The sequence below is a fragment of the Talpa occidentalis genome, unplaced genomic scaffold, assembly GCF_014898055.3.
Source record: "Talpa occidentalis isolate TD23 unplaced genomic scaffold, MPIMG_talOcc4v2.1 talOcc4.10, whole genome shotgun sequence".
Lineage (NCBI taxonomy): Eukaryota > Metazoa > Chordata > Mammalia > Eulipotyphla > Talpidae > Talpa > Talpa occidentalis.
In genome coordinates this window covers 99068437-99095825 of record NW_023600993.1, presented here as the reverse complement: position 1 = coordinate 99095825, position 27389 = coordinate 99068437, and the positions used below count along the sequence as shown (strand labels likewise).

General features: G+C 51.8%; 2 protein-coding genes and 1 long non-coding RNA gene across 3 annotated transcripts in view; 2 read left to right on the top strand and 1 right to left on the bottom strand.

The window, feature by feature from the left end:
• Positions 1-17922, top strand: part of PTGIS (prostaglandin I2 synthase) — a 33851-nt gene extending 15929 nt beyond the window's left edge. Inside the window, exons 6-10 of the mRNA XM_037500181.2 lie at positions 2669-2850; positions 9617-9785; positions 10768-10949; positions 12046-12197; positions 14765-17922. Of these exons, the coding sequence (XP_037356078.1) occupies positions 2669-2850; positions 9617-9785; positions 10768-10949; positions 12046-12197; positions 14765-14906 (827 nt within the window). The 3' untranslated portion in view covers positions 14907-17922. The remainder of the gene's footprint in view (positions 1-2668; positions 2851-9616; positions 9786-10767; positions 10950-12045; positions 12198-14764) is intronic.
• A 2009-nt stretch (positions 17923-19931) lies between these two features.
• LOC129146288 (uncharacterized) lies at positions 19932-26457 on the bottom strand. The gene is made up of 3 exons (XR_008552854.1): positions 26406-26457; positions 23945-24017; positions 19932-20420 (listed from the first exon to the last, which is right to left on the bottom strand). It is a non-coding gene; the product is annotated as an uncharacterized LOC129146288 (long non-coding RNA).
• The window catches only part of KCNB1 (potassium voltage-gated channel subfamily B member 1), a 92240-nt gene continuing 91280 nt past the window's right edge, over positions 26430-27389 (top strand). The window contains exon 1 of the mRNA XM_037500171.2: positions 26430-27160. Within this exon, the coding sequence (XP_037356068.1) occupies positions 26594-27160 (567 nt within the window). The 5' untranslated portion in view covers positions 26430-26593. The remainder of the gene's footprint in view (positions 27161-27389) is intronic.

Sequence of the window (27389 nt, the reverse complement as noted above, 5' to 3'; positions counted from 1 at the left end):
AAATCCTTGCCAGTATGATGGGCAAAAAAGGGCCTCTGGCTTATGGGCATTTCCCTGACAGCTGTGAGGAAACTTTTTTGTTGTTGTTTCAGCCATTTGCTTTTTCTCTTTGTGAGTTGCCTACTCGTGTCTCCTAATGTCTTTTTAGAGGCAGTTCATCCAGTCATTGAGTCCTGCCATCAGTGCTGGAAAGTTGGTATTACTGTGCTCATTTTGCAGGCAGGGAAACTGAGGCTCCGACAGGTTTGTCATAGACCACGTGGTAGGTGGCAGAATCAGCAAAATGGAAACTTGGTCTATCTGATTGCAAGATCCTGTGCCTGGAGCACCTGAAACATCACAGCTGCGACTGCTTCTCCAGGAGACAGTGGTTTCCCTGTTAGCCTTTCCTCCAGGGGAGTCTGGGTAGATGCAGAGCCCCGACTCAGGGACTCTCAGGGAGCAGCATGGCTGGGTGTAGGAAGGCAGCATTTCCCAGTGTGGGCAGCAGGTGGCGGTGTTAGGAAAGGTTTCTCATCTTGGAACCAGAGTCTGGGGGGCAAAGAGACTTATGATTTTGTTGAGGGGTGGGTGAAGCCTTGTAGCCTCTTTGGAAGAAAACATTGGCAGAACCTATGAAAATATAAAATGCATGTTCCTTTAACCCTGTACTTCCACCTCTAGGAATTTATCCTATAGAAATGCTTGCACATATCTACAGATACACAAAGATATTTCCTTGCCACATAGCTTGAAGTAGCAAATGCTAGAAGCCACCTAAATGTCCGCCAGGAGGGATTGATGAAATGAATTATGTGTTCATAGAAAGGAAAAGTGTGCAGCTGTAAAACAGATTGCAGCATACTGCTATGGGGATAAAATCCTCTTACCAAAAAGGTGCTGAACATTGGATGTGTTGTTTTTTCTTAAAATGTGTTATTTCACTTTTTTATACTAGCCATCCTAATGGGTATGAAGTTATATCTTATTGTGAATCTGACTTGCATTTCTCTGGTGATTAACGATGCTTTGTATTTATTGGTCATTTGTATATCTCTTTTGGAGAAGTATCTGTTCAAGTTCTTTGAACATTTTTTTTTAATTGGGTTGTTTTGTTGTTGAGTTCTAGGCATTCTTTATATATTCAAGTTACTGGACACTTATCAGATATATGATTTGCAAATACTTTCTCCCATTCTGACTGTTTTTTCATATTGCATTGCTTTTTAAAGTCTTCCTTAAAAGTCGTGTTTACAATGATGGTCAATTGTACTGTCAGGCCTCAGAGAATGCCAGTCATTTCAGAATCCACGTTCCACCTCCCATTTTAGCTGTCTCCTCACATGGCTCCTGGATGCATCCAGACATCACCTCACTGCAGTGGCTTCCACACTTCCTGTACCCACACTCACCTGCTTATGATCTCTGCAGGCAGGGCCTCCCGAGAGGTCTGACAAGATCTCAGGTGGGACCTGGGCATTCCAGGAGGATTGTCCAGTGCCTGAAAAATTGGGCAACAGGAAAATAATGTTTTTCAGGGGCTCATCACTTTAAACTGAGAAGCATGTCACCCAAAAAACTATTAGGAGGTTGAAGAAAAGCATATTATTTAGCACTGTCCCTAATATTCTTAAGACAAAGAAGCTGAGCCTGCATTGTTCATGCTGTCAGATACACTGGACTGTGTGGCGGTGTAAGAACCGCTGGATCCTTTGCAAACACGGCTTTGTGGTTCAAAAAATCAATGCGGCAGTTTCTGGTACTTTGAATTAGTAATCCAAAGGAACTCCCGCTTTCCCAAAGTGATTCTGGAAAAAGCAAATCTTGTATTTGTGAATATCTATCTATATCAACACTGCATCGTCCTGAGCATTAGCACCACAGGACATCAGCACACGCATATCTTCCCTGAAGTCAGGGCCTGTGGGCCCCTCTGGCCGGCCATAAAGACAGGCCCACCTCCTGCTGTCTGCCCTGAGGACAGACGACATTGTCTATTTCCTGGGGATTGAGACCCAGTGACCTTAAGCACCGTTGACCTGCAGAGATGCTTTTGTTACCTCTGCAGTGATAAACATTTACTAACTGCTAACCTTGACAAAGTCAAAGATTCCCCATGAACAGCTGGATTTCCAGCTTCCGAAAGCCTCAGCTCCCTGGCCAGGCTGGCTGCCTTCTCAGCGGGCTGAAGGATGTATCTGTGGGGGCTAGGCAGGGGCCACCCCACTTTTGCTCGAATTCTCACAAACTCTTACTGGTGCTCCTCCCTCATGGACTTTCCTTGCTTCCCTGGAGGTCTTAGAGACCCCAGACCCTCCTGATGTCCCCTGCTGCTTCTGGGTTCTCCTGAGTGAAGCCATGTTGAGTCCACTAGCTGTTTCCTATGCTCGCTCCTGCCGTAAAACAACACCGTACATTCCACACGTATTAGCTGAGCACCTGCTGTGAGTCAGGCCCTGGGACTAAACCAGACAAGGCCCTGCTCCTTCTCCTGGGGGTGAGAGGTCACAAGGGAGCCAGCATACAAATGGCTCTTGCTGGAGTCACCTGGTGGTGGGGCCTGTCCCAGTTGCTTCTTTCCCATCGGAGCTCCCACCCCTCTGCCGTGACACTCAGCATTCTCGGCCTCATGGGAGGTCAGGGCCGGGGATGGACCTGTAACCCCCACCTCTGTGCTCTGTCCCTGCAGGAGATAAGGACCATGTGTGCAGGGCCAAGGGTCGCCTGTGGAAGCTGCTGGCCCCGGCCAGGCTGGCCACCCGGGCGCACAGGAGCAGCTGGCTGGACAGCTACCTGCTGCACCTGGAGGAGATGGGCGCGTCGGAGGAGATGCAGGCTCGGGCGCTGGTGCTACAGCTCTGGGCCACGCAGGTGGGCGCAGCGGGCTGGCGGCACCTGCAAGTGTGGGTGTGGGGATGGGAGGTGTGCATCTGAGTGTGTTGTTGGCACGCACAGGCTCATGAGTGTGCATGCACGAGTGTGTGCAGGAGTCCATGTGTGTGCACGGGTGTGCATTGGCAAGTGCTTCCAGGGCCCAGTCCAGGCGTTTTCAGCTGTCAACAGCATACGTCCAGGAACACTCCTGCAATATTCTTTTTTAAATTTGGAAAAATGTCAACCTAGAAAAATGCAGGAATGGTTGAATGAACTCATATGTACACTTCACCTTGATTGCTCAAATTTTAACCTTTTGCCACATTTGCTTGCTCTGTCTCCCTCTCTCCTACTGTATTATTTTATTGACCCATGTGAAATTAGCTGCAGACATCATGACTCTTTACCCCTAATTACTCCGGCAGGCCTCTCCTAGGAGCAAGAATTTTCTCTTAGGTGACCACAACGCAACCATCAGATTCAGGACAATTACCCCAGATGCAGGAGCATTATCTGATGTGCCGCCCTTATTCCCATTTTGCCTGTTGTCCCAGTAACGTCCTTTATGGTTCAGCTTGGTCCAGCATCCAATCCAGGATCGACGGTGCCTTTAGTCCCTCCGCCTTTTTAGTTTTCTCTAATATGGAACTGATTCTGTGCCTTTAGAGATCCTGACATTAAAATGTGCAGACCAGTTATTTTGAAGCATTGCTTGAAAATTACATCAAGACTCTGCTTCACTGCTGCCTATGTTGCTTTGTTGCAAAGACCCTGTTGCTTATGTTTCAGTCAGGATGGGGGCGGGGGGTGGAGCAGAAGTCAAGGAAACAAATACAAGGTCATTTTCGATGGGGATATGCAGGGTATAAAACAGGGTGGTGCAGAGAAAGATTCTGGGGTCTATGCTAGCCAGGATGGTTCGGGCTTCTCTGTGGAGGAGATGTTTGAGGCCTGGAGGACAAGAAGAAGCTAGTTTTGTGGACTTGGGGAAGATGTGAGGCATTCAATATTCCATGCAGAGGAAACAGCAAGTGCAAAGGCCCTGAGGTTGGTTTCAGCAAGGAGCAGGATACCAGAGCAGCATGAGGAGAGGAAGTAAGACTAAGGGCCGAGATCACTTGTGGGTCCAGCAGTAAGGACTTGGGGTCTTTCTCTGGTGAGGCGGGAGCCCTGCAAGGATTCCAAGGAGAGGAGGGACAGGACCTGAGGGGCAAGGGCAGAAGCAGGGTCACCAGTGGGGAGACAGTGGTAGCGTGTCCGGTGGAAGCCATGGAATAGATCGATTCTGGAAACAGAGGGAAGGCCTCACCTTCCCTTGGTAGTGGATCAGTGTTTGGGGGAGAGAAAGCAGGTGTGAGGAGGCTTGTCTCCAGGCCTGGTTCCCGCCCGGGGGCTTCCTCCTTCTCTTGGCCTCACCTGAGTCATGACAGTTGCACAGGCCGACATTTCTGGGTAATTCCTCTCCCATCGACTTGAACTTATTTTTGGTTTTCTCTCAGATCCATTAACTGCTCTTGCAGGCAGAGGCTGGTATGGGGTGGGGGCTGGGTTTAATTAGCAGTTGGGGCCCCATTAGTGCCTAATAACATATTTATGGGCAGAGACTTGGAGCTCCAGACTGTCCCCCAAATCCCTTGTGGAAGTGACCTGTCAGCTGATCTGGACGCTGGCCTGGGGGCTCAAGTGGCAAAATATCCAAGGAACAGCTTTGGGGGTGGGAGGGGCGGGAGCTGGGGTGGCATCTCTGAGGTCAAGTCATTGGCAGTGTCCAGAGTTCGGGCAGGTGGGGCGGCCCTTCGGAGCCTGAGTCCAGAGAGCAGGGCCAACACCTGGGTGACCAGTCGTTTCAGCACAGGCTCTGTGGCCTGGATCTGAGTCCTGATTTTGCCACTTCCTGGCAAGTTAGTCCTTTAGTTTTAACTTGCCCATGCCTCGGTTTACTCAGGATGCCGTCGTAGGGATGAAAGAAGTGGGACAGGCGAAATCCCTAACCATGCTTGGCAGGCTACCCTGACTCAACAGCGCCCTCAGTGCAGATGGAGTGAGGCCCCAGTGCCAGGCTCCACCCTGGAGCTGGGGACAGAGCAGTGAGCAAGCCTTATAGAGCTGACACTGTGGCAGCAGAAGACAATCAGTAAATAAATAATCACAATCACGCGTTGCTTAACGCGGTGTGGGCAACAGCAGGCTGCACAGAAGGTGGTGGCCCCACCGGGCTGCACCTTACCAGCTAGGTGTGCAGGGGGCTGGACCGGCCAGGTTTGTGCATTACACTCTGTGATGGACACAGCGATGTAGCCGCCTAGCCATGCGTTCCTCCGAAGGCGTCCCTGCCATCAAGTGATGCGTGACAGCACATCAAATATATTAGAAGTAGTAAGTCCTATGGAGAATTACTAAAGCAGGGAGGGAATGGCAGAGGGCCATGGGAAAGGGCTACTTTATGCAGGCTGGCCAAGGAAGGCCTCACCAGGAAGGTGACATTGAGCAGAAACTGGAAGGAAGCGATGAGTGGATCTGTAAATAGATCGAATGAGGGTGGCCCCGCAGGGTGGCAGCAAGTGCAAAGGCCCTGAGGTGGGGCTGAGAGTGAAGGCAGGAAGGCAACAGGTGCCAGACCACACAGGGCCCTGCAGGCTGGGGAAGACTTTGGCTTTTGCTCTGAGATGGGATCCCTTTGAGGGCTCTCTGGGCAGAGAACAACACGGTCCTCCCTTGGCTTGGGAGGGCACAGCTGAGAAGGGACTGAAGTGGTGGAAGTGGAGGCAGGGAGGCCAGGCGAGAGGCCACTGCAATATCCAGGCAAGAGAGGCTGGTGCTGGGCCGGGGAGGGAACACACGGAGGGCATTCGGGGCCTACTTCCAGCAGAGCAGCTGGAGTTGCTGTTGGGTGGGATATTGGGAGATGCTTCATCAAAGATGACTCCAGGTTTGGTCCCGAGCAACGGGAAGGATGAAGTTGCTGTAAACAGACAGAGAAGGCGGTGGAAGGAGGAAGTTTTGGGGGGAGAAAATCAGGAGTTTGATTTTGAGTTGGACACGTGAATTTAAGGTGGAGACTGGGGCGGGACCCTGGAGCAAAGAAGAGTCTGGTGTTGGGGGTTAAGTTCCGGCTGGAGACAGAGGATTGAGAGTTGCCAGCGTGGAGATGGCCATGAACCCGCTGACCTGGGCACCACGGGGAGGGTGAATGGAAAGGGCTGAGCCCTGGGCCTCTCCCCAAGCCCCATCCTCCGGCTTTTCCTAGTGTTCACTTCTTGCTTAACAGCTGCACGTTTATCAAAAGCAATAAATTAGCATGGGTCATTGCTATGAATTAAAAGGCCATACTTTATTCAGATTTCCCTCACTGAGGTGCTATTTGTCTTCTTCAGGTATTTTTTTTTTAATTCCCTTAAACACTTTATTTAATTGTAAAAAATGAAAAGAAATATAATTAATCCCTCAGCTCTTTTTTCTTCTCTGATGGCTCCAGCCCCAGATGTGCTTCCCCAGGCGGTAGTGGGGCCCACCAGGGGAGCCTGACAATTTGTCAGTGCAAGGTGGGGAGCCTCCTGTCCTGCAAATTCTAGCACACATGCCACGTGTCCCTGGAGCCCATCACGGCTGAGGGGCCGGAGGGTCTCATGGAGATCTGGAGGGGGTGGGTCAGCCCCAGAAGACTCTCATGGACTTGGAGTGAAGTGGAGGTAGTTCTCAAAAGCAAAATCGGGTGCTGTTACCCAAAGGTGAGGGGGTGGGCGAGGGGCAGGCCGGGCTGCAGGTGTCGCCCACCTGCGGGGAAGATGCCACAGGATGGCACATGCGAGTCTGGCACATAGCGTGCCTCCTGGACGCCAGTACCTCCACGCGCTGAGAAGGTAGGCTGGACAGGCACTGCTCTGTCATGGCCTTTGGCTTCTGTGAAGGGAATGAGGTTCCATTGAAACAGCCTCCTGGGTTAACTGAGTCAAATTCCCACTTGAGGAAGTTCACCCCAGGGTAGGGAGTTCAGGGTTTCTATGGTCACTGGGTGGTGCACACATACACACACACACATCTCTGCAAATGGGCCAGGGCGGCCTTTGTGCCCTCCCTAACTTGCCACGGCTTTTCCTGAAAGCAGAGAGAAGGGAGTAGCCTCCTGCTTTGTAATTAATGAGCGGTCACCCCCCATCTAACCATCCAGCAAGATAAAATGGCCCTGGCACTGAGTTAACCCAAAGCTGAATTATTTATGGCCTCCATCCCCCTGGCTATTTAAGTGATGAACAGCAGGTGACCTTGCTTACATCCACCGGGCTGGAGGTGCCGGGGAAGTCGCAGTCTGAGGCATTCACCTGTTCTCAAAACTGGGCGAGCTGGTGGGAGAGGGAGCCCATCTCTGAGCCCAACATGTGAGGTTCACTGGCTTGGGGTCTCAGTGGGTCCTAATAGCCGCCCCATTTGACCAAGAGGGAGATTCTGAGACCCAGTGGGGGGATTGACTTGTTCACAGTCACAGAAAGTGGGGAGCTGGGAGTTGAACCCACTCTGTCCTGTCCCATCCAGGAATCTGTGGGCTACCTCCTAGGCTGCCCGGGGCCCCGGGCACAGGTGCTGGGCAGTGGGTCGGGACTAGCAAATGCTTCTTTTTCCTTTTCGTCAGTAAAAAGTGCCATACTGGGGCCTGCTTGATGGGCGGCTGGCACAAGGGAATGTGGTACCTCCTTAGCCTTGAATTCACAGAAGCTAAAGAAAAAGTCAGAAACCGCCTCACCATCCTTCATGCAATGGTGCTTTTTTACCCTCTGTTACCTTTTTTTTTTTTTTTTTATCTGTGATGAAAATCATGCTGATTTTAAAATCTAAATCTTTGTTTTACTTAATGTTGTGTTCGGCATTTCCCCACACCATTGGAGATTGTTGTAAAAATCATTTACTTTGTTTCATGTTACAATAGTGCATCCACATAAAAAAATTCCTTTTAAAAAAAGGACAGAGGCAGGGGCCTCCCTGGTGGCGCAAGGGGTTAAGACACAACCTATGAGGCTGTCCGTAGCCACTGCAGCATGAGTTCGATCCCCTAGCAGGCCAGGGAGCTACCCACATGGCGCAGCAGACCTCTCCTGACTTGCCTGCTGCTCCCCTCAGCAGTGTATTTCAGTCAGTCTGCCTGTTCTGCTCCCCACTCTGTCTCTGGTGAATCCTCTCACCCCTCATACCTCTGGCCTGTACCCCAGCTTTTGTATGCATAAATAAATAAATCTTAAAAAAAAAAAAAAAGGACAGATGCAGAGAAAGCCCCTGTCCCACCCTCTGTGCTCCCAGCTTCTGCCCAGAGGCAGCCTCCATTGCTGCTTCTTCTGTCTCCTTCTAGAGATGGGATCTGTGATTTTTCATGAAAATCCCTCTAAGCGCAAACGCAATGGTTGCACCCCGACCCCCGCTGTGCCTCTTGCCATCTGCATGCGTCAGTGCCTCTTGGGTACCATCCCCAACAGGAAGCCCAGAGACGGCTTATTTTTAACAACTCCCTGTATCATCATCTTATAAATGACGATGGATCGTTATTTCTCTCATTGATCTCAATAGCTGTGGAGGTAGCTTCCCGTCTTCGGCTGTTACGTCAGCACTTTGACAAATATCCTTGTGCAAATGCCCTTTTGTCTGTGTGTAATTACGTCAGTGATAGAACGACTGGGTAAACATTGGATGACTAATATTCCACATTGCGATTGGATAGTCACTCGTGATAGACAAAAATCTTCCCCTACACCAAGGCTTATGGGCTTTCCACCCATGTCTGGAGCTCAGTTAAGGGTACTCCATATGCATTTTAGCCACATGCCTGACTATTAAAATGCTCTGCCAAGGCAGACGTCTCAGAGGAAGAAATTCCATCTATTTTCTTTATAATTTCACTTTTGGAAAAAATAAAATAATTTCACTTTTGAGAGTTTTAAGCTATTTTTGTTCAAGAAATCACCGCCATCTTTGATTACTGCTGCTTTGCTTTATACATGCAGAATGTGTATATATCTGAAGGCAGATATTCATATGTTGTGCCAGTTTGCCTATTGCTATGTAGTAACTACAGAAACTCAGTGGCATACACTGTCAAGAACTTAACTCACACCTCTATGGGTCCACTGGAAGTCAGCTGGGGAGACTGGGCTCAGCTGGACCCCTCAACTCTGCTCCATGTGTTTCCTAGCCTCCTCTAGGTACAGGTAGGCTAGCCAGACAAGGAGTAACACACACACACACACACACACACACACACACACACAGTCCCTGATGGCCTAGATTTAGAACCGCTGGCCTGTTCATTTCACCTCTCTCAATTGGCCTACGCAAGTCAGTGGCTGAGCCCAAATTCAAGGGTGTGGGGAAATATGCTGAGCCTCCCTAATGGGAGGAAGCACAAAGCCACTTGGCAAGGATGTGGTAGCAGAGAAGAGTAAAGGATTGGGGGCAGGATACAGTCGATAATCCTAATTGTCATCCTTTGTTCCTACCATGATGCTTTTCCACTGATTAGCTCTGAAGATGACCTGGATGATCTCAGATCAGCGATTTTGCTCAAGGTCAGGGATGCCTGGAGAGGCCTGGAAGTGGGCATTGGGCCAAAGCCACAAAGCAGATTTGTCTGCATCCTGAGGCTGCAGCTAGACTTGGATGATGCCTGGATGTTGGCTGGGGTGGGAACCTCCTGGCCCAGTGCCTTCACCGGGACTGTGTCCGTGGCTCACGCCCCAGGTTTGCCTTGTTGATGTGATAACGGGCCTGCTTCTCATGGCAGGGGAACATGGGCCCTGCTGCCTTCTGGCTCCTGCTCTTCCTGCTCAAGACTCCTGAGGCCCTGGCTGCTGTCCGTGGAGAGGTGGAGCATTTCCTGTTGCAGCAGGAGCAGCCTGCCTCGCAGATGAGTGCCCTCCCGCAGAAGGTCTTGGACAGCATGCCCGTGCTTGGTAAGCTGCCAGCCCCTTGAGAGAGCCCGCCGACTCTGTCATCATGGACCCCCTAAGCCCTCCCAACATGGGTGCCCATCATCCAGAGTCCAACAGTGCCCTCTGGCCCAGGGTCTCCCTGAGCCTCCTCTCTCAGCCCCAACATCTATCTCCAGGCCCCTGTCTCAGCTGCCCATGATTTAAGGTCTCAGTGGGACATTTTGGTTACAAGTGGCAGAAAACTGAACTTAAAACTGGCTGGAGCAGAAAAGTGACTTTATTTGGGGATGGAACTCATACTTCCAAAGGTTCAGAAGCTGTGTGGCTTCAGGCACAGCTGGATCAAGGTGCTTTAACAATGGCATCAGGACTCCAGCCTGTCACTGTCTTTCGGCCCCATTTCGCCAAGTTGGCTCCAGACTCTGGCTGGCATGACGGCTGCCAACACCTGCAGCTGCCGAGCTCTCTGCCCAGTGAGGTGCACTTCTCTGCAGCATCTGACCCACAGCCCTGATTTTCCTACCCAAAGTCTCATATGACTCTTTGGGTCATATGCCCATTTTGAACCAATTGCGGGCTTCAGAAGGTGGAGGTGCTCTCACTTGCCATCACTATCCAATTCTAGGAGCTGGGGGTAAAATCAACAGCCCACCCCCTCAGAGTGGGGTGGGGGGTGTTAGCGAAGTCAGGAACTGTTTCCAGAAGGGGCGTGTATGCTGGAAAGGCAGAAACAACTGCTGTGGATGGCTGGCTCGGACATCTTCCTGACTCCCACCTCCCCTCATAACTTCTGGGCCACACCCAAACCCTTGTGTCCGAGGTCTCTGAGAGCTGGAAGTGACCACCTCATCCTTATTCTCTGGCCTTTCTCAGCCACTCTTGCCATGTGGGCAGGTGGTGTAACCCTGCTGAGCCTCCCACCCTCCCTGTAAAATAAGGACGGGGTGGCACTCGAGTAGGTGGGGGGACAGCGGCCGACCCTGCCTGTGCCCGTCCCGTGCAGACAGCGTGCTGAGCGAGACCCTCAGGCTCACGGCCGTGCCCTTCATCACCCGAGAGGTCGTGGTGGACCTGGCCATGCCCATGGCTGACGGGCGGGAGTTCACCCTGCGACGGGGCGACCGCCTCCTCCTCTTTCCCTTCCTGAGTCCCCAGAAGGATCCGGAAATCTATACGGACCCAGAGGTAAATGCATGCCAGCCCCCGGGACCAGCCTGGTCTGAAGGGGAGCCCAGCTCTGCTCTCTGCTGCGTCACCAGATCACTTCACCTCCCTGCCTGCTTCCTCCCCTGTGAAAAGAGCCTCATAATAATGCTACTCCAGGATCATTAGGAAGATTAAATGAGATCCCAATAAGGCAGGTGTCCCTTGTGAGTGCCTGGCACGCCCTGAGTGCTTCGTAAGTGATAGCTGAGCAATTTTCCTTTTTTCAGAATGCTATCATGTCAACTTCTCGATACTTTTCCTTCTCCCTGAACTTTGAGATAGGACAAATGTTCACAATTTCTAACAGATTTGGGTGCATACTGTGTGTCAGGCCCTGTGCTATATGCACACACCCATCCCCCCACCCAGCCACCCAGCCACCCAACCATCCATCCATGCACCTCTCTGCCCATCTAGCCATTCATCCATCAGTCCCTCTTTCCGTCTGTTTATTAGTCCATTTACCTTATTTTCCACCCACCTTTCAGCACCTACTTTGTGCCAAACCCTGTGCTAAAATGCATCCTCACCTTAACACTCTACAGTGTAAACCAAGGAAGTTGGCATTCTCTTTTTTAAAAAATAATTTTAATTTCTTTGATTTTAAATGATGAAAGTAAAATAGATCTACGCGATAACATACACATCTCTATTTAAAAGTAAATTTTTTTCTCCGTTTCCCTTCCTCTCCAGTCCCACAATACTCCCTGTTATTGGTTTGGAGTCCAGCCTTTAAGTCATTCTCTTGCTTTTACAGACCCACCTGGACACATTCACACACACGCAGTAGGTGGGTGGGTGTGTCTCTGGGATCAAGCAATGCATGCTAGTCCAACGCTGGCTTTTTCTCGCTCAGTACCAATCTGAAAAGCTCTCCCCGTGTTGGCACTCACAGACCAGCCTCAGCCTTTTCTAGATAGTGGTCACCGTTTTCTAGCCCATTCCCCAGCTGCTGACCCTCCCCTTGGCTCCAGTTTCCCTCTTATAAGCCAGACGGTGATGAACGAACATGTTTCTTGGTGCGCGCATGTCTGGGGAGGCAGGAAGTCAGAAATGGGCCCTATTCCCGTTTCAGGTATTTAAATACAACCGATTCCTGAACCCCGATGGATCAGAGAAGAAAGACTTTTACAAGGACGGGAAGAGACTGAAGAATTACAGCTTGCCTTGGGGTGCAGGCCACAACCAGTGCCTGGGCCGGGGCTACGCCATCAGCAGCATCAAACAGTGAGTGTGTTGGGGGGACAAGGCCCCCCAGCCATCTGGTTGGCACAGCCCTCCCAGGAGCTGGAGGGGCTCAGGCAGGAGAAAGGCTCAGGCCTGTCTCCAAACTCACAGGGTGGGCCCATGGGCAGTTTGCCCACAGATCTATGATTTGTGTTGTTTTAAATGGATGCTATCTTTTAAAAATCAGAAGTGCTCACACGAAAAGCCAGATTCTGATTTCTTTTGAAATGATCAAATCTGGCAACAGGTTTTTCTCTCCATTCCTGGTGCCCAAATCCTAAACACCCAGAATGCCAAACACTGACAGCCCCTGCAGCGCTCAGCTCTCTGTCTGCAGCTCCTGTGCATGTACCAAGCCCCACGGCAGGCATGGCTGACCATCAGTGTCCCCACCTTGGCTATTTTAACATTGGTGGGATGGAACACCCCATAAGTTTTCTTCCCTGGACCCCAAGATCTTGGACCCAGGATCACAGATGGACAGGCAGGGGTTATGACATTTGCTCTGTCCTTCTGTGCAGCCCCTGCATAATCAAAAGATGAGTGACCTCCTCTACTTCAGCAACTGTAAAATGGCGGTGCCAATTATCATTGCCTTGCAGGGGTGTCAGGACAAATGAATCGGCTCTTTCTTAGTACTTAACCCACAACCTAGTACATTGTAGGCATTTAGTAAACATTGTTTGTTATTAATTTACACGCAAACAGTAACGTGCACATTCCACTAACCTCGTGGCTTCAGTTTTCACGGTGGTGAAACGGGGACCATCACACAGCCAGCTCTCTCTCTCTCATGCTCCTTGTATGTTCTAAAAATCACTGTGCTGGGTGAAATCACCCCAAGTACTTTTTTTTTAAACTGCAGAGGTTTCAGGGGAAATAGGACTAGACCTCACAGATACCTGTGACACATAAAAAAAAGATAACTAGGAAAAAAATGCTAGCACAGGCTTACGAACGTAAAACATGTAAGAAAGACCAACGTACTACAGTAAATACGGGGCTTTGCTTTGACAACGACCTGGATGGTGTTTGCTGTGTAAGTGGTGCCGGAAGGGCTGTGGCTGCCACTGAGGCGGGTGTAGGGAGGGCTACCTGGAGCCTGACACCTCATGGGCAGGTGTGGCTCACCCCCCTCCCACCATTGCCTGGTGCTGAGGTCCCTTGGGCAGAGATGAGGGTGTATTTGTGTGTTTTGTGGGTCCCTGCACAGCTCAGTTCAGCCAGGCCCAGGGTTCACTTTCTCCTGTGTTTTTGTAGGTGAAATTACACAGAAGAAAATGCGAACTTTTGCTCAGCTTCTCCAGACCCTGATAATATCAGTCACGCTGGACCCCACTCAGTGTCCAAAACAAACGTGAGGGGGCCCTGACCCTGGCGCCTACCTCACAACACCTGGGGACAGAGGAAAAGAGAAATGGGTGCTTGCATGTGTCGGGCAGCTAGTGCTGCAATAAATCAGCTAATTTCTTGTCACTTTCATTTCACTTAATGACCATGATGACTGCTGGGTAGAGGGTCCCCCTAATACTGACTCGAAAGAGGTCAAGTCTTGTGCCATGGTCATGCCCCCGGTAAATGGAGATGCCAGGACCAAATCCAGGCATGTGCAGAGCCCCCCTCCCATATAAGCTCACCCTCCAGCACCCTCCAGCTTCAGAGCTGGCAGGCACCCATCCTGCCCCTTTGAGCAGATGGGGAAACCGAGATGCACGCACCCTGAAGGAGCAGAGCCCAGCTCTACACCCAGTTCAGTGTCCAGGGCACGGCTTCACTCTGTCCTCAGACTCAAGAACCCTGCCGGGTGCTCAGTGCTGCTGGGTCTCTGCGGGGGGTGGCGGTGGGACACAGAGCGATTACATCATGCACACAGTAGATGCTTGTTAGCAGTTTTCCAGAAGATGGCAGTGAAGACAGCTTTTCTTGCAAGGTCAGTCTATTCTGACAGTTTCCCCACAGACACCAGGAAAATGTCTCCAGGGAAGGTGCCTGTTCTCATCCCACAAAGACACCTGCGAGTTAGCAGCAGCCTTGACAGCGACAGATGCAAGGGTGCCCTGAGTTTGGAGGGGGGGTGTCCGTCTAATCAGGAGAGGCCAGGCTATGCTGCTGTAACAAACCACCCCCAAGTCTCAGCGCCTTGGAATATCAGAGGTTTACTCGCCTGTGGGTTTGGGGAGCTCCTCCCCCTCATGCAGAAACTCAACAGTCATGCTGTCTCCGTCTCCCACTTTCCATCTCCCCACTTCCCCAGCTCCACGTGAGGCCCGCATAGCTAAGGGGCAGAAGAAAGAGCTGGCAGGCTGCTCTGGAATGCTTTGGTGTACAATTGGCACTGCCAGCCAGAACCAGTGGGGGGACTACCCACAGGGGGCTAGCATGTTGGGGGTCTAGCACATGTGGGGACAACTTGGACCTCTGGGGAGCTGTGGACTCCTGTGTCCTGCTCTCTCCTTGGCCCACCCTCCCCAGAGTGAGTATCGGAATCAGGATCAGGAGGAAGCCATGAGCTTCCTGACCAATTCTGGATCAGCCCCCCACACCCTCTCTTCTTCTGCCTTCTGTAGATTTGTGTTGCTGGTGCTGACGCACTTGGACCTGGAGCTGACCCACCCAGATGCGGAGGTCCCTGAGTTTGACCTCAGCAGGTACGGCTTCGGGCTGATGCAGCCGGAACATGACGTGACCATCCGCTACCGCCTTCGCTAAGGCCGATGGGAAGGCCAGGCCCACTCCAGCCAGCCTGACGCCCCGCAGCTCTAGGCTCAGTGTCCGCATTTGGCCTGGGGGCAGAGCTTTAACACCCTTGGTGCCGGCCTCACTGCTTCCCTGCTTTTTTTCCTGCAAGGCTGAGTCAGGAGGCTGTGGGGGGGAGAGGAGGTAGGGGGGTGAAGAGAAAGTGAACAAAGAAAAGACACCAGACGCTCTGTGGACTGGCCACCGCAAGGATTTATGCCCAAAGTGAGGCTTCTTCTGCTTCCAGCTCACCTCAGTCTTCTCACCTTATGAAACCCACAAAATCTAGGCAGACATGGCAGGATAAGAGCCCTCGCTCCTGTGCCCCAGCTCCGGAGAGGCTCCTTCCAGGTCCTTCATGGTGGGCTCCAGGCCAGAACCAGCTGGCGCAGATGCTGTACCCCAGAAAGGCCCATCCCACCTGGCAGCATGTCCCTTGAAATAAGCTCTGCTTCCGAATTATTAAGCAAAGACGCCCCATCTCATCTGGCCTTCTGGATGCCCCTTTCGCGGGCACCTCCCTCAGCCTCATTCTCACTGATGCTTGAGAAAATGCAGGTGGGATTTCCCGGGGCTGGTGCATCTGCCGTGCAGACACCAGCTTCCTCCCGACGCTGGGCTGGGAGCGGGAGGGTTCTCTGTTCGAGTTAGGCGCACCAGAGAGTGGATTTCCCCAGGGCTGAGACTTAAGCAGAGACCAGCCTGACGGGACCGGTCATGTTAGGAAGCACCAGGACGGCTTGCACTGGTCAAGCGAAGGAAGGAGGAGGCGTTGGTTTCCTGTTTTCTAGCTCAGAAGCTCTAGCTGCGGGCACGTCCAGCCTGCAGCCCTGCTTTTGTCGGCATACACTTTAAAAAAATTAGTTGTTATATCCTCTTTAAGAGAGTTAGTTCAAAATGTCCAGCTTCTCTTGAGCATTTGCAAAACCTAGTGCCAGGGGCAGCCATTGGCGAGAGCTGAGAAGCGCTGCCTCCATTCCGTGGACAGGTGCCCCGACCCCTGGGCCTCCGCTGGGCTGCTCCCCTATGCACAGTACCCTCTGGGCCCTGAAGCCATTTGACTTTGAGAGCCTCGTTGTAACTCTTAGATGTGCTATTGTGGAAGGTGGGGGGACCCTGCTGATGGGTCCTCAGACCGGTGGTCTGTCCCTTTCCGGGTGCACCACCTTTGAACACGCAGACTAATGGTGAAAACATGTCTTGGCATCTCGCTTTAGAAAAAGAAACCAGCTCAGAGAGAAATTGCGTTGAAACCTTTATTGTGACGGGAAGCGCTGGTTTTGATGTTAGAGCCCATCAATGGAGGACCCACTACAGGCCGTGACAGGCACAGCGGACGTAGTATTTCTACTTCTCACAGCATCTCTGTAAAGAGAGGATGACTGTGTCCTCACTGTAGAGAAGAAATGGGCCCAGAGGGGTAAAGCAACTTGCCCGAGGTTGGCACAGCTGCCGAGATGGTAGAACTGGCCGCACGCTAACACCACAGTGCTTGGGCTCAGGGGCTGGGAGTGGAGAGGCAGTTCTGTTTGGCTTCGGAGAGCTGACAGAGCTAGAGGCACCCATGGGTGGGTGATCTCATGAGACGCAGGCACACACATCGCTAGGTCCTTGTAGCTTAGGCTGGAGGGAGAAGAGAGAAGATCTCTGAATGTTCCAGGGACTAGTCTCTTCTCAGAGCAGCAGGAGGGCTTAGGGGCTTCCCTGGGCCTCAGCCTCCAGGCACCCCCAGGATTCCCAGACAGACTGTGATTGGCAGGAGGCGGGATATCCCCAGGGAAACCCATCTTCACGCCTGGGTGACCCCCGCTGCTGCCTGCTTCTTAACTCTGCGGGAAATCAGGGCTGGCAGCCTCCATTGGGAGGATGGAGCCGGTTTCCATGGCAACCCTCTGCTGCCTCATCCTGGCTCCGAAGGGAAGGGGGAAGGCTGCAGATATAGCTGCAGGAAGATCGCTGGTCATGGCTGCCTCCCTGGTGTGCTGCGGGGAGCCCTCGGGATGTCCCCTTCCTAGTCAGGGCTCCTGGGCCACGAGATTAGAGTCTCACCTCCATTCACAGAAGTGCCAATTCCTTTTTAAGGCGGCCCCTTATGGTCATTAGGAAGAGACGATTCTTCCACCAGGCAACTTGGGCTGGGACTGGAGATATTGAAGTACAGCTTCGGAGACCATGATTACCCACCCCCCCACCCCTTGTTTTCACCTTTATTACTTTTCTTTCTTCTTTGAAGCAATATAAGCTATGGAGAAAAGTGGGGGCCAAGGGAGTGAACTCCTACTACAGGTTAGTTGGGGAGGCACCCGTGCCATTGTATTCATGCCTTCCTTTAGCATCACAAAATTGCAGGACTTACCTTAGAAGCGCTCTTAGTTTGCCCTGCAGACGTGTTCCCTCACCATCCCTTATATTTGGGGGGTTCTATTTTGTAGTGTTGTTTACCAGGCATTTTCCTTTAAACAGACTCGTTTTTTCAACGTAAATTTGTTTAGAAAGAGAACTTTTTTTTGCTGCCAGTAACTGACAACATGTATCACTCGCTGCCAAAAATAGAAAGTAGCTGTGAAAACGAAATCCGCTGGGGAGGGGCCTCCAGGCTGTCATCTCGGTGACAAAATGCAACAGGCCAGCGTTCAGTGGCGTTTAAGCCAGGCGGGTACCACCCAGGGTGTCCTGGCTGACTGTCCCCGGTGAGAGGGAGAGAGAGGGAGTGAGATGCTCTCCCCGGGGTCCACTGGGCCCCACGCCTGGCTCTGGAACTGCCAGGCCATCTCCTCCCACCTGCTCTGCCTGCGGGTTGGGAACCAGACTCTGAGAGTTGAAGTGTCTTGTTCAAAGTCATCGATTTTGCTTTTGTTTTCAATAAAGACGGTGTTTTGTGAGTAGCAGCAATTGTTATGCCTCTCTCTTTTATCAAAGAGTTTTATTTTCATATAATATTAACAAGTGGAAATGTGCGAAATATATTAAACCATCTTGTTTGTGGAACTGCCTCTGAGTGTGATTGGGAGCGAGAGTCCACGGTTGGTCGGTTGGGAGTGGCAAGGTCTGTGCCTGAGGAGGGACCCCCCCACCATACCCTACTGTGCACTGACCCTGGGGCCTCTGTCCTTTCATGAACAGAATCAAGTCACGCTCCCAGCCAACCCCCAAGTCATCTATCATTGTCTCCATTTTCAGAGGAAGAAACTGGGGTCAGAGTGAAGGGCTTGTGCTTCAGGGGGGCCCGAGAGCTGGCCCCGGGCCCTATCTCTGTTCAGGATCTTTCCGAGGGGGGGGCGCCCCTAGAGGACCTTGGAGAAGTGGTCACGACTCCATCTCTTCAAAATTCACTGCATGTTCTTTCTCCTTCGCCAAGTATGCATTTGTTCTAATATAAAAAAGGAGCAGAATCAATTAAATTAACTTTGGGGAAAATTAAAAAGAGGAAATTGGTTTGTCTCTCGAAACTTTGAGTGAAAATAATGTCCCTCCCACTGTTTTCCTCATCTGTGAGGCTTGTGGAGGTACAATGGGTGGGATTAGGCCTGGTTGGGAGTGACAGACATCTCAAAGTAACGCAGCTGGCATTTTAAATTAGCTTCATAATAGAGTTTCCAAAAAGAAAGAGAAACGAGCCAAGATCATGGGGAGGCAGTGACACTGGATCTGGGTTTAGAAAGGTGGGTAGGAGTCCACCTTGTGGGAAAATGATTGGGGTGCATTCTAAGCAGCAGAACTGCAGGAGCGAAGACCCTGTGTCCATGACCTATTGCTGTGTAACAAAGAACCCCAACATGCTGTGGCTTCAAACAAAATGATTTTACTTATAGAATGCTATCATACTATGCTGCTTCAACTAAAAAATTATTTTATTATTTCTTATGCTTTTGTGGGTTGATGGGGCTCAGCTGGGTGGGTTTTCTGGTCTCACCTAGGGCCTTTCAAGTAGCCACGGTCACATGTCAGATGGGACAGCAAAGCCAGGACGGGTGGCATCTGCTCTCTCATTCTGAGTAATTTTGGGGCGTCTCACTCTCCTTGTGGCCTCTCCAGCAGGGTAGTGGGAAAGACTGTAGGTGGTTCAGGGCTCCCCAAAGCCAAAAGTGGAAGCTGTGCAGCTTTCTGCTGGCTCAGGTCTGGAGTTGGCCTCACTTCTGGCACATTCTGCAGTAGACGGGAGTCTCAAGGCTGGGCTTGGACTCAGTGAGAAAGGGACTATACAACAGGGATGGCCAGGAGGTGGGTACCAGCTACTATTGGGCCAGAGAATGGTAAGTCTTTGCCTGAAATACAGGGATGCAGCAGTAGGTGATGATGATGCTGGGAAATAGAGAGGACCAGGGTCAGTCAAATTTCTGTGCCCGCAATCCTAGGTTTATATATAGGAGAACTTGTATGCAAAGGAAGGAAAAATCTAGAATTCTGGCAACTCTTTCCAAAAAAAGGTTATCAGTTGTCTCCCATCTACCTAGAGGGAGTGATGGGTAGAGGCTTCCAAGCCCATACGGGAGGAGCCCTTAGCAAGCCTAGCACTGGAGGGGCAGTATCTTCCCTACAAGGAGGGCGTTTCTCAGCCATTGTCCTCAGCTTGGAAGTTCTGAGGCTAGAGCAGAAACTGAGACTTCTCCAGTCTTTTACATCCTAAAGGTAAAAATTAGATCAACTCCTCCTTTGTTTAAAACCCTTCAACACTCTTGACATAAAATCCAAACATCTCCCCACAGGCCTCACCTACATGATTTCTCTCTCTTACCTCTATTTTTTCCTTCTGCCCTTTCTCCGCCCACTCTTGCCTTCACACACTCCACCCTGGCCACACTGCCGTCTTCATCTCTGTCAACTCTCCCTCCTGCCCCAGGGCCTTTGTACCTCCTTCCCCTTCTACCTTTAGTCAGAAAGCCCTTCCCCACAATTTCATGGCTTGATTACCCTGGTTTACCATTCACGTGAGTCTTCGTTGCCCCCTCCTACTTTTGCTTTTATCCCTCACAGCAAAGATCACACTAGATTCTTTTTCAATGTCTCTGTTTATGTCTCCATTAGAATGCGAGTTCCACCAAGGCTGCGTTCCCAGCATGCAACATGAGCTCGGTGCCTAGCAGGTGTTCAGGAAATATGTGCAAAGTGAGTGAATGGTCTTTTGCTGGTCTTGGGAGAGTCTTGGGGGAGTCCTTTATCCTGGACGATGAGGAGTCATGAGGATGGGAAGCAGGAGAGACTTGGTGAGACTTGTGCCTTTAAAAGTCTACTCAGGTAGCTGGATTAGAGGAAGGATAAAACTGGGGAGGGAGACAAGAAAGGAGGCAGATGAGATCGGGAAGGGGTGGTCAAGGGCAATGGACAGGAGGTAGGGAAGACATCAGTCCCCAAAGGGCAGGGGAGCTGGACTTTAATGAATATTATCTTAGGAGCATCAATTAATTAGCTGTTGATCTCTGTGGCTTTTATTTCCTCCTTTCGCTGACTTGCTCCTTTTCCATTGCATCTTGGAGTACCCAGACTTCTCTGTGGGGAAGAAATATGAGTTTACTTCTAATTGCTTGCTGGAACTCCAAGCCTCAGTCCTCATCCTGGGAGTCAGTGGCTCTGGCAAAGCCTGGGCCATGAACAAGTTCACTGGACTATATGAAGTTCACCTCCTTCCCTCTGTGGGACCCTCTGGCGGCACCAACGTTTCCTCCCTTGGAATGGAGTGCAGGGATATATGCCAAGGGTTAGCACCAAACATTTAATATAGAAAACAGTCCAAACTTTCTATATAGTAAATACTCCAAATGTTAGGTGGCAGATGTATAGGGATGGCTGGGTGAATGGGTAGATTCATGGACAGATGGATGGATGGAGAAATAAATAGGCAAGTGTTGGACAGAAATATGAATATTTGGGGTTGATGCATGATTGAGTGAGCACATGGATGAGCAGGTAGATGCATGGGTAGGTGAATAGATAAACAGATGGGTGGTTGGAGAGTCAGAGGGTAGATGGACGGTTAAATGAGCAGGAGGGTAAATGTGCGTGGAAAGATGGGTGTGGGTGGAATGTGTAAATGAATGTAAAGAAAAATGGATGAGAGAGTACATGAATTGAGAGGTGAGTAGGTAGATAAATAGGTGGCTATGTAGTTGAACAGTTCATGGCTGAGTATATGGATGAAGGCATCAGTGGTTGAATTGGTGGGTAGGGGATGGGTAAAAAATGGAAACAAAATTTAAATGTTTGCATTGATCAGAAAACTAGGTTTACCCATTTACCTGGAATGTGGACCAGGAAACCCCCCAAGGTTTGATAAAGGTAATCAGACTTGTATATAGACCAGGCACTGGAGTCAGACATCTGGTCACTCAAGGATCATACAATAGCTAATAGGTTTTTATATCAGAATCTTCAGCCCAAAAATGAGAGAGTTAGAAAGAATCTTAAGTGAAGTCAGTCACAGGCAAAACCTTTAGCACAGTGCCTGGTGTTTAGTAAATGCACAATCAACAATAGTGAGTAAATACCAGCCTTAGGCATGGTGCTAAACACTTTATGTGTATGATCTCATTAGTCCTTCCAGCAGCCCTGTGAGGTACATTATGCCAGAAACCCCATTTTGCTCATGATTATATTATTATTATTATTACTATTATGATTGGGTAAATCAAAAGAGGAAGGGCCTAGAAAATGAAAGTCCAAGCTGGGAGAAAAATCCTAGACAAGGCCAAGGCAAAGAGCAACATCCACTCAGAGTAACCCTGAGTCACAGCCATTCTGAGATGTATATGGTTTCCCTCGAGTCTTGGGGTACCCCCCCAAGCACCCTCATAAAGCAATTATTCCTTCCCAGACGTCTGTGGGCAAGAGGGAAGAGGGGATTAATTAGTCCTGTAGAGTGCCCAGGAGGGCTGAGAAACCTGAGCAGGACACTCAGTGGGATCATAAATAAATGATGGCTGGTATTCTGGAATCCAAGAAAAAAATCTGACTTCAAATGGACACATCTCTTGCCAGCACAATTTAGAGGGGAATTCACTTGTATTTACATGGACATATTGGGCCAACTTGACCTCACTTAGCCTCAGGGAAAAATCTCAACCCCTGTCAACTGGAGGTATGCTAAAAGGCGTGCGCACAGAAGACATTCTGAAAGGTTTTCAGCCTGGGCGGCTGGGGGGTCCTGGTGCTGGTGCTCACTTGCTGCCTAACCATGGGGTGTTGTGTCCCTCAACAAGCTTTTTTGTTTTTCCAACTGTAAAATGAAATGGCTACACTTGAACTCTTATTGAGGAGGCTCCTTAATAGAACGTTTGAGTTTTACTATTTGTTTTGCCCTGCTTCAAGTACGTTCATTTTCTTTTGCCCAGTTTTTCATGTATATTGTAAGGAGATAGTGAGCTTCTGGTTAGTGAAGAGACAATTACATCAGATGGGTTCTTTTGTAGATAAATGACAAAGTGACAACTCTGTCTGGCTTAGGTTTAAATAAAAAGGGGGCCCTATTTACTAGCTTACTTAATGGGAAAACCCATAGTTACTGGCTTCAGGCATGGCTAGATCCAGGAGCTCTAATGACATAGGCAAGATTCAGTATCTCAATCTCTGGGGTCTATTTTCCCCTGTATTGACTTTATTTCTAAATAGTATCTCTGTCACGAAGACAGAATATTCTAAGAAATGAAGGCCAGATGCTTTCAAATAACATACAGTCTTTTTATTTGGGGAATTTTAAAAATTGGGCACTGTGCAGAGCCTGGGGATACAGAGACAAGATGCCTCTTTGGACTTCCTTGGCCTTTGTATGCAAGAAGCACAGGCCTACATTTTTGCCAAGCCCACACTAGTAACGTAAATGAAAAAGTGACTTGAGTGGGGACCTGAGGGAGAATGAGAGACCATAGCAAACTGGAGAGCACATCCTACCTAATGGGGCCAGCTATGACTTAAGGGGAGCCACTATTCTGTGCATGATTGCTGTGTTTTACAGGAATGGGCGCAGTATTCATCAATTTCTCTACTTTTTCAAGAAAAGCCAGAAATCCAGATTTTTTTTAACATTTAAATATTAAGTCAATTTTTAAAAAATCGTGATGGTCAAACAACATGGGTCTGCAGGTCACCAGCTTGTGACTTCCGCTGTTTAACGTAAGGGATTGTCCAGAGGACTGAACTCTGCACATACTAGCCATTTCTTTTAAAAAATATTTACAAAAATCAGTTAGGCGACTTGAGAGTGTGGACTGGAGCCAGGGCAGAGGGAAATAAGAGAGTTAATTTCTGTCTACTCTGCCTCCAGTCCAACCAAGAGATTGGAAACTCCTGAAATCAGAGGTGTGTCTTATATATGAATTTCTTATATGTAGTCATTATTCTTATTTATTTATTCATTTTTTATTCTTATATGTAATTTATTCATTCTTTATTCTTATATGTAGTCAGTATTTATTCATTCATTCAGCAAGCATTTTTCGAGCAGTTTACTCTGTATCTGGCCTCGTGTGGGGCACTGTGGGATCATTGTGAAAACACTGTTGGTGGCCTACCCAGCCTCAATCTCCACTTCTTCCTTGTTAAACAAATTTCACTGTTGTAAGTGCAGTGATGGGCCCATCCCTATGGGAAAGATCCCATTGCCAGTGATTGGGCTAGGAGGGGCCAGGTGGCCTGGATTAAGATATTTGGTCCCATTCCCTTTTCCAACACCCCTTCTCAAGTTCATTTTCACCTGGGAATCTGCTCTATTTGGCTTCCCGTGCCTGCACCTCCTTCTTCAGAACATCACATAGTTGTCTTCTGTTAAATTGACTTAGAATTTCTCAACCTTGACTCTATTTGCAATCTGGGCTGGAGAATAGTTTGTTGTGGGGGTCTGTCCTGTGCATTGGGAGAGAACCTTTGGCTTCTACCTGCGGTGACGACAACTTGGACAAGGATTATGATGGAGGTGACGAGAAGTGAACAGATTGAAAATGCAGATTATGTGCCACTCTGTAGAAATGAATCCTTTGATTTAATGAAATGAAGAAAAGGACCAGAGAGGAGAAGGTCCTTACCTTGGGACCCCGTGGCCTGTTCACAGTACTTCTCCTCCAGAACAGGCGACTCACCAGCACCAATTTACTTATCCTGCAGTAAATATATATATATGAAGAAATGAAGGAGTAAACATGGGGTCCAACTATGCATCCCGGGGGGGTTTGTTTTCTCAGTTAATTCTTCTGTTCTGTATTCATTTCTGGAGATTATTTGATTGGTTCTGTCTCCCCCACTGGACAGGCTACTCCAGGGAGGATGGCCCTTCTGCGCCTGGCGCAGGGTCTGGCACACAGGGGGTTCCCCATCACCAGCTGTCCAGCTTGAATGAATGAATCATCAGGCTACATCAACCAGCTCGCCCCTCACTCTCTCTCCTCACCTCGCCTTATTTTTCTTTCCATCAATGATCCCCATTGCCAAATCGCATGTCTTTGCTGAGGTATTCACTGTCCACCTTTTCCCACTCGAATCTGGCATTCCATTCTAGAATTTGATTTTTGAATCTACTACGGAAGCTCAGGAAATCAAGAGGTATTTAAAATTGCAATCTGCTCCCACTCCCACGCCTGCCTCCTCGGCTCTCCTCTGCTTCATCATCCCCCAGCGCTTATCGCCGACATATTCTTTGACTTTCATGTTTGTGGTCTGTCTCCAACCAGCTCCACCAGGGCCCCAAAGTTTGCGTCGATTTGGTTAATGGCCGTATCTCAGACGCCCGCGTGCTGGCACTCAACCCACGTGTGGACACAACCGAAGAAGGTGGGATTGCCAGACAGGCCGTGGACGTAGCCGGGTGAGGAGGGCCAAGCGCCAGGTGCTCCCCCTTCGCCCCAACTCCCAGCGGGCCTCGCCAGCAGGCCGGGCCGGGCACGCAGGAGTTAAGCCGCGCGCGCTCGCGGCCCGCAGGTGGCGCCGTCCCGCCTCGGTGCCCAGCTCCCGGCGCCCCGAAGTGCGGGACAGAATCGCAGCGAGCGCGGAGCCGAAGCTCAGCCCCGACTTGTTGATCTCGCCCAAGCAGCCGCCGCCGCGGGAGCGCGAGCCGGAGCCGGAGCCGGAGCCGGAGGAGGTGGAGCAGGAGGCGCCGCCCGACCGCGGTCCTGCCGCCCGCGCCTCCAGCGGCCGCCCGTTCCCCCAACATCGAAGCTCACCCCAGCCCCGCGGTGCCTGCAGCCCCCGCGCGTCGCCTGCCCGCCCGGCTAGGCCGGGCCCAGCCCGCCCCGGGGACGCCGCTGCCCGCGGGCGGGGGCGCCCGGGCAGCCGCGGCGATGCGCGGTCCCCGGCCCCGGGAGGCGGCCGTCCTGGGGGTGAGTGTTGGGGCGCGCGGTCGGCGAGGGGGGCGCAGGGGGACACGGGCGAGAGGCTCGCCGGCCGCGCCTCGGCCTGTGGGCTCCGCCGCTCCAGCCCCGGGCGGGGGGCGGGGAGGTGGGGTGAGGGCTGGGGCCTGGGGCGCGCGCGCTCCCTCATCCCGAGCGAGGGGAGAGGGCGTGAGCCTCGCAAGCAGGGGGGCTTAGGGGAGCCCCGGAAATCACCAGTGCGCGGCGGAGGAGGGCACATTTTGAAAAGGCCAGAAAATTCAGCTCGTTTCCCCGCCTCCCACCTCCCCCACCCCTTCCCTTCCGAGCCCCGGGAAAGGCGCAGAACCCAGAGTTATAAAAAGCCATCGCAGGAGAGCGGCAAAGAGGGGGCGGGGGGAGGAAGAGGAGGAGGAAGGGAGGCGAGGAGGAGGAGGAGAAGGGGCGGGGAACAAACGAGGGGAGGCTAAAGCTGGTGGACCCTCAAGACCCTGCGCGCCCCCCCTGCGCTGGGGTGGCAGGTGCAGAGGGAGGGCGGGACCCCGCGCGGAGCGTGGCCTGGCGTCCTCTGAGCGCACCTCCTCACGGAAGCACCTCCGGGGATGCACCCGCAGCCAGGGGAGAGGGGTCGCTCCAGGACAGCCAGGCTGTCGTGACCCCCCCATCTGTGGTGACCCCCGACAGGTTGGCACTGAACCCCCCAAGATTTCCTGCAAATCTTGGGACATCACTGCCACCCACCCACCCCCCGCCCTCAAATCCTAATTCTCTTGGAGTGAGAGGAGGAACAGATGAGAAGTCTTTTTTAGAAAAAAAAAAGTTTTCCAGGGAGCACCCCTCTTTGGCTATTGCGGGGGCTGGTTCTGGACTTGGTGGGGAGACCCAGAGAGAAGCGAGTTTCAGCACTCGAGGGGGGCGGACAGCGCCCCGAGCGGCAGGGTCGGGCCTGGCCCTGGAAGGCCGGGGTGGGGCCTCCCGGGCCCCCGGGCGCTCCTTGGGGGCCCTCACTGCTCCCCAGGGGCGGCCCCTCCTCCCATCCGCGGGGCGGGCAGGACTTCAGCACCAGCGGAGAGGACAGCGCCCGGCCTCTCGGCCCCACCTGAGCCGCTTAAGCTGGGGAAGGTCAGGGCCATCTGGGGCCCCAGCGAGGTGGGGCGGGGCGCCCCCCAGGTCCCCGCTTGCTGACCTGCGTCTGCTTTCTGCCTCGCAGCCCTCGGGATGGAGGTGAGAAAACGGCCGTGAGGAGCGCCCGCGCGGGCCCCTGCACCCCCAGCTGCCCACAGCGCTCCCTGCCCCCCTCCCCCGCGGCGGCCAGCCTCGCCGTCCAGTGACAGCGGCCTGGGGGGGCGGGGGGCGGGGGCGGCCGGACCAGCGATGCCGGCGGGCATGACGAAGCATGGCTCCCGCTCCACCAGCTCGCTGCCGCCCGAGCCCATGGAGATCGTGCGCAGCAAGGCGTGCTCCAGGCGCGTGCGCCTCAACGTCGGGGGGCTGGCGCACGAGGTCCTGTGGCGCACCCTGGACCGCCTGCCGCGCACGCGGCTGGGCAAGCTCCGCGACTGCAACACTCACGACTCGCTGCTCGAGGTGTGCGACGACTACAGCCTCGACGACAACGAGTATTTCTTTGACCGCCATCCCGGGGCCTTCACCTCCATCCTCAACTTCTACCGCACCGGGCGGCTGCACATGATGGAGGAGATGTGTGCGCTCAGCTTCAGCCAGGAGCTCGACTACTGGGGCATCGACGAGATCTACCTGGAGTCCTGCTGCCAGGCCCGCTACCACCAGAAGAAGGAGCAGATGAACGAGGAGCTCAAGCGTGAGGCCGAGACCCTCCGCGAGCGCGAGGGCGAGGAGTTCGATAACACGTGCTGCGCCGAGAAGAGGAAGAAGCTCTGGGACCTGCTGGAGAAGCCCAACTCCTCTGTGGCTGCCAAGGTGAGTCTGGAATCTGGGGGCTGGGGGCACTGTCTGCGTGCCCAGATTGTGCGCCCCATGGCTGGGGGACTCACTTAGTTCCCAAAGATGAAGACCAGGAAGGGGGAGTAGCTATGACCAGTCCTGGGAGGTGAGAACCAACTCCAGACTTTCCCTAGGTGGCAGTGATCATCCCGTGCTTTTATTATCCAACACTTTGTGGCCCCAAAGAAAAGAATCCACACAAACT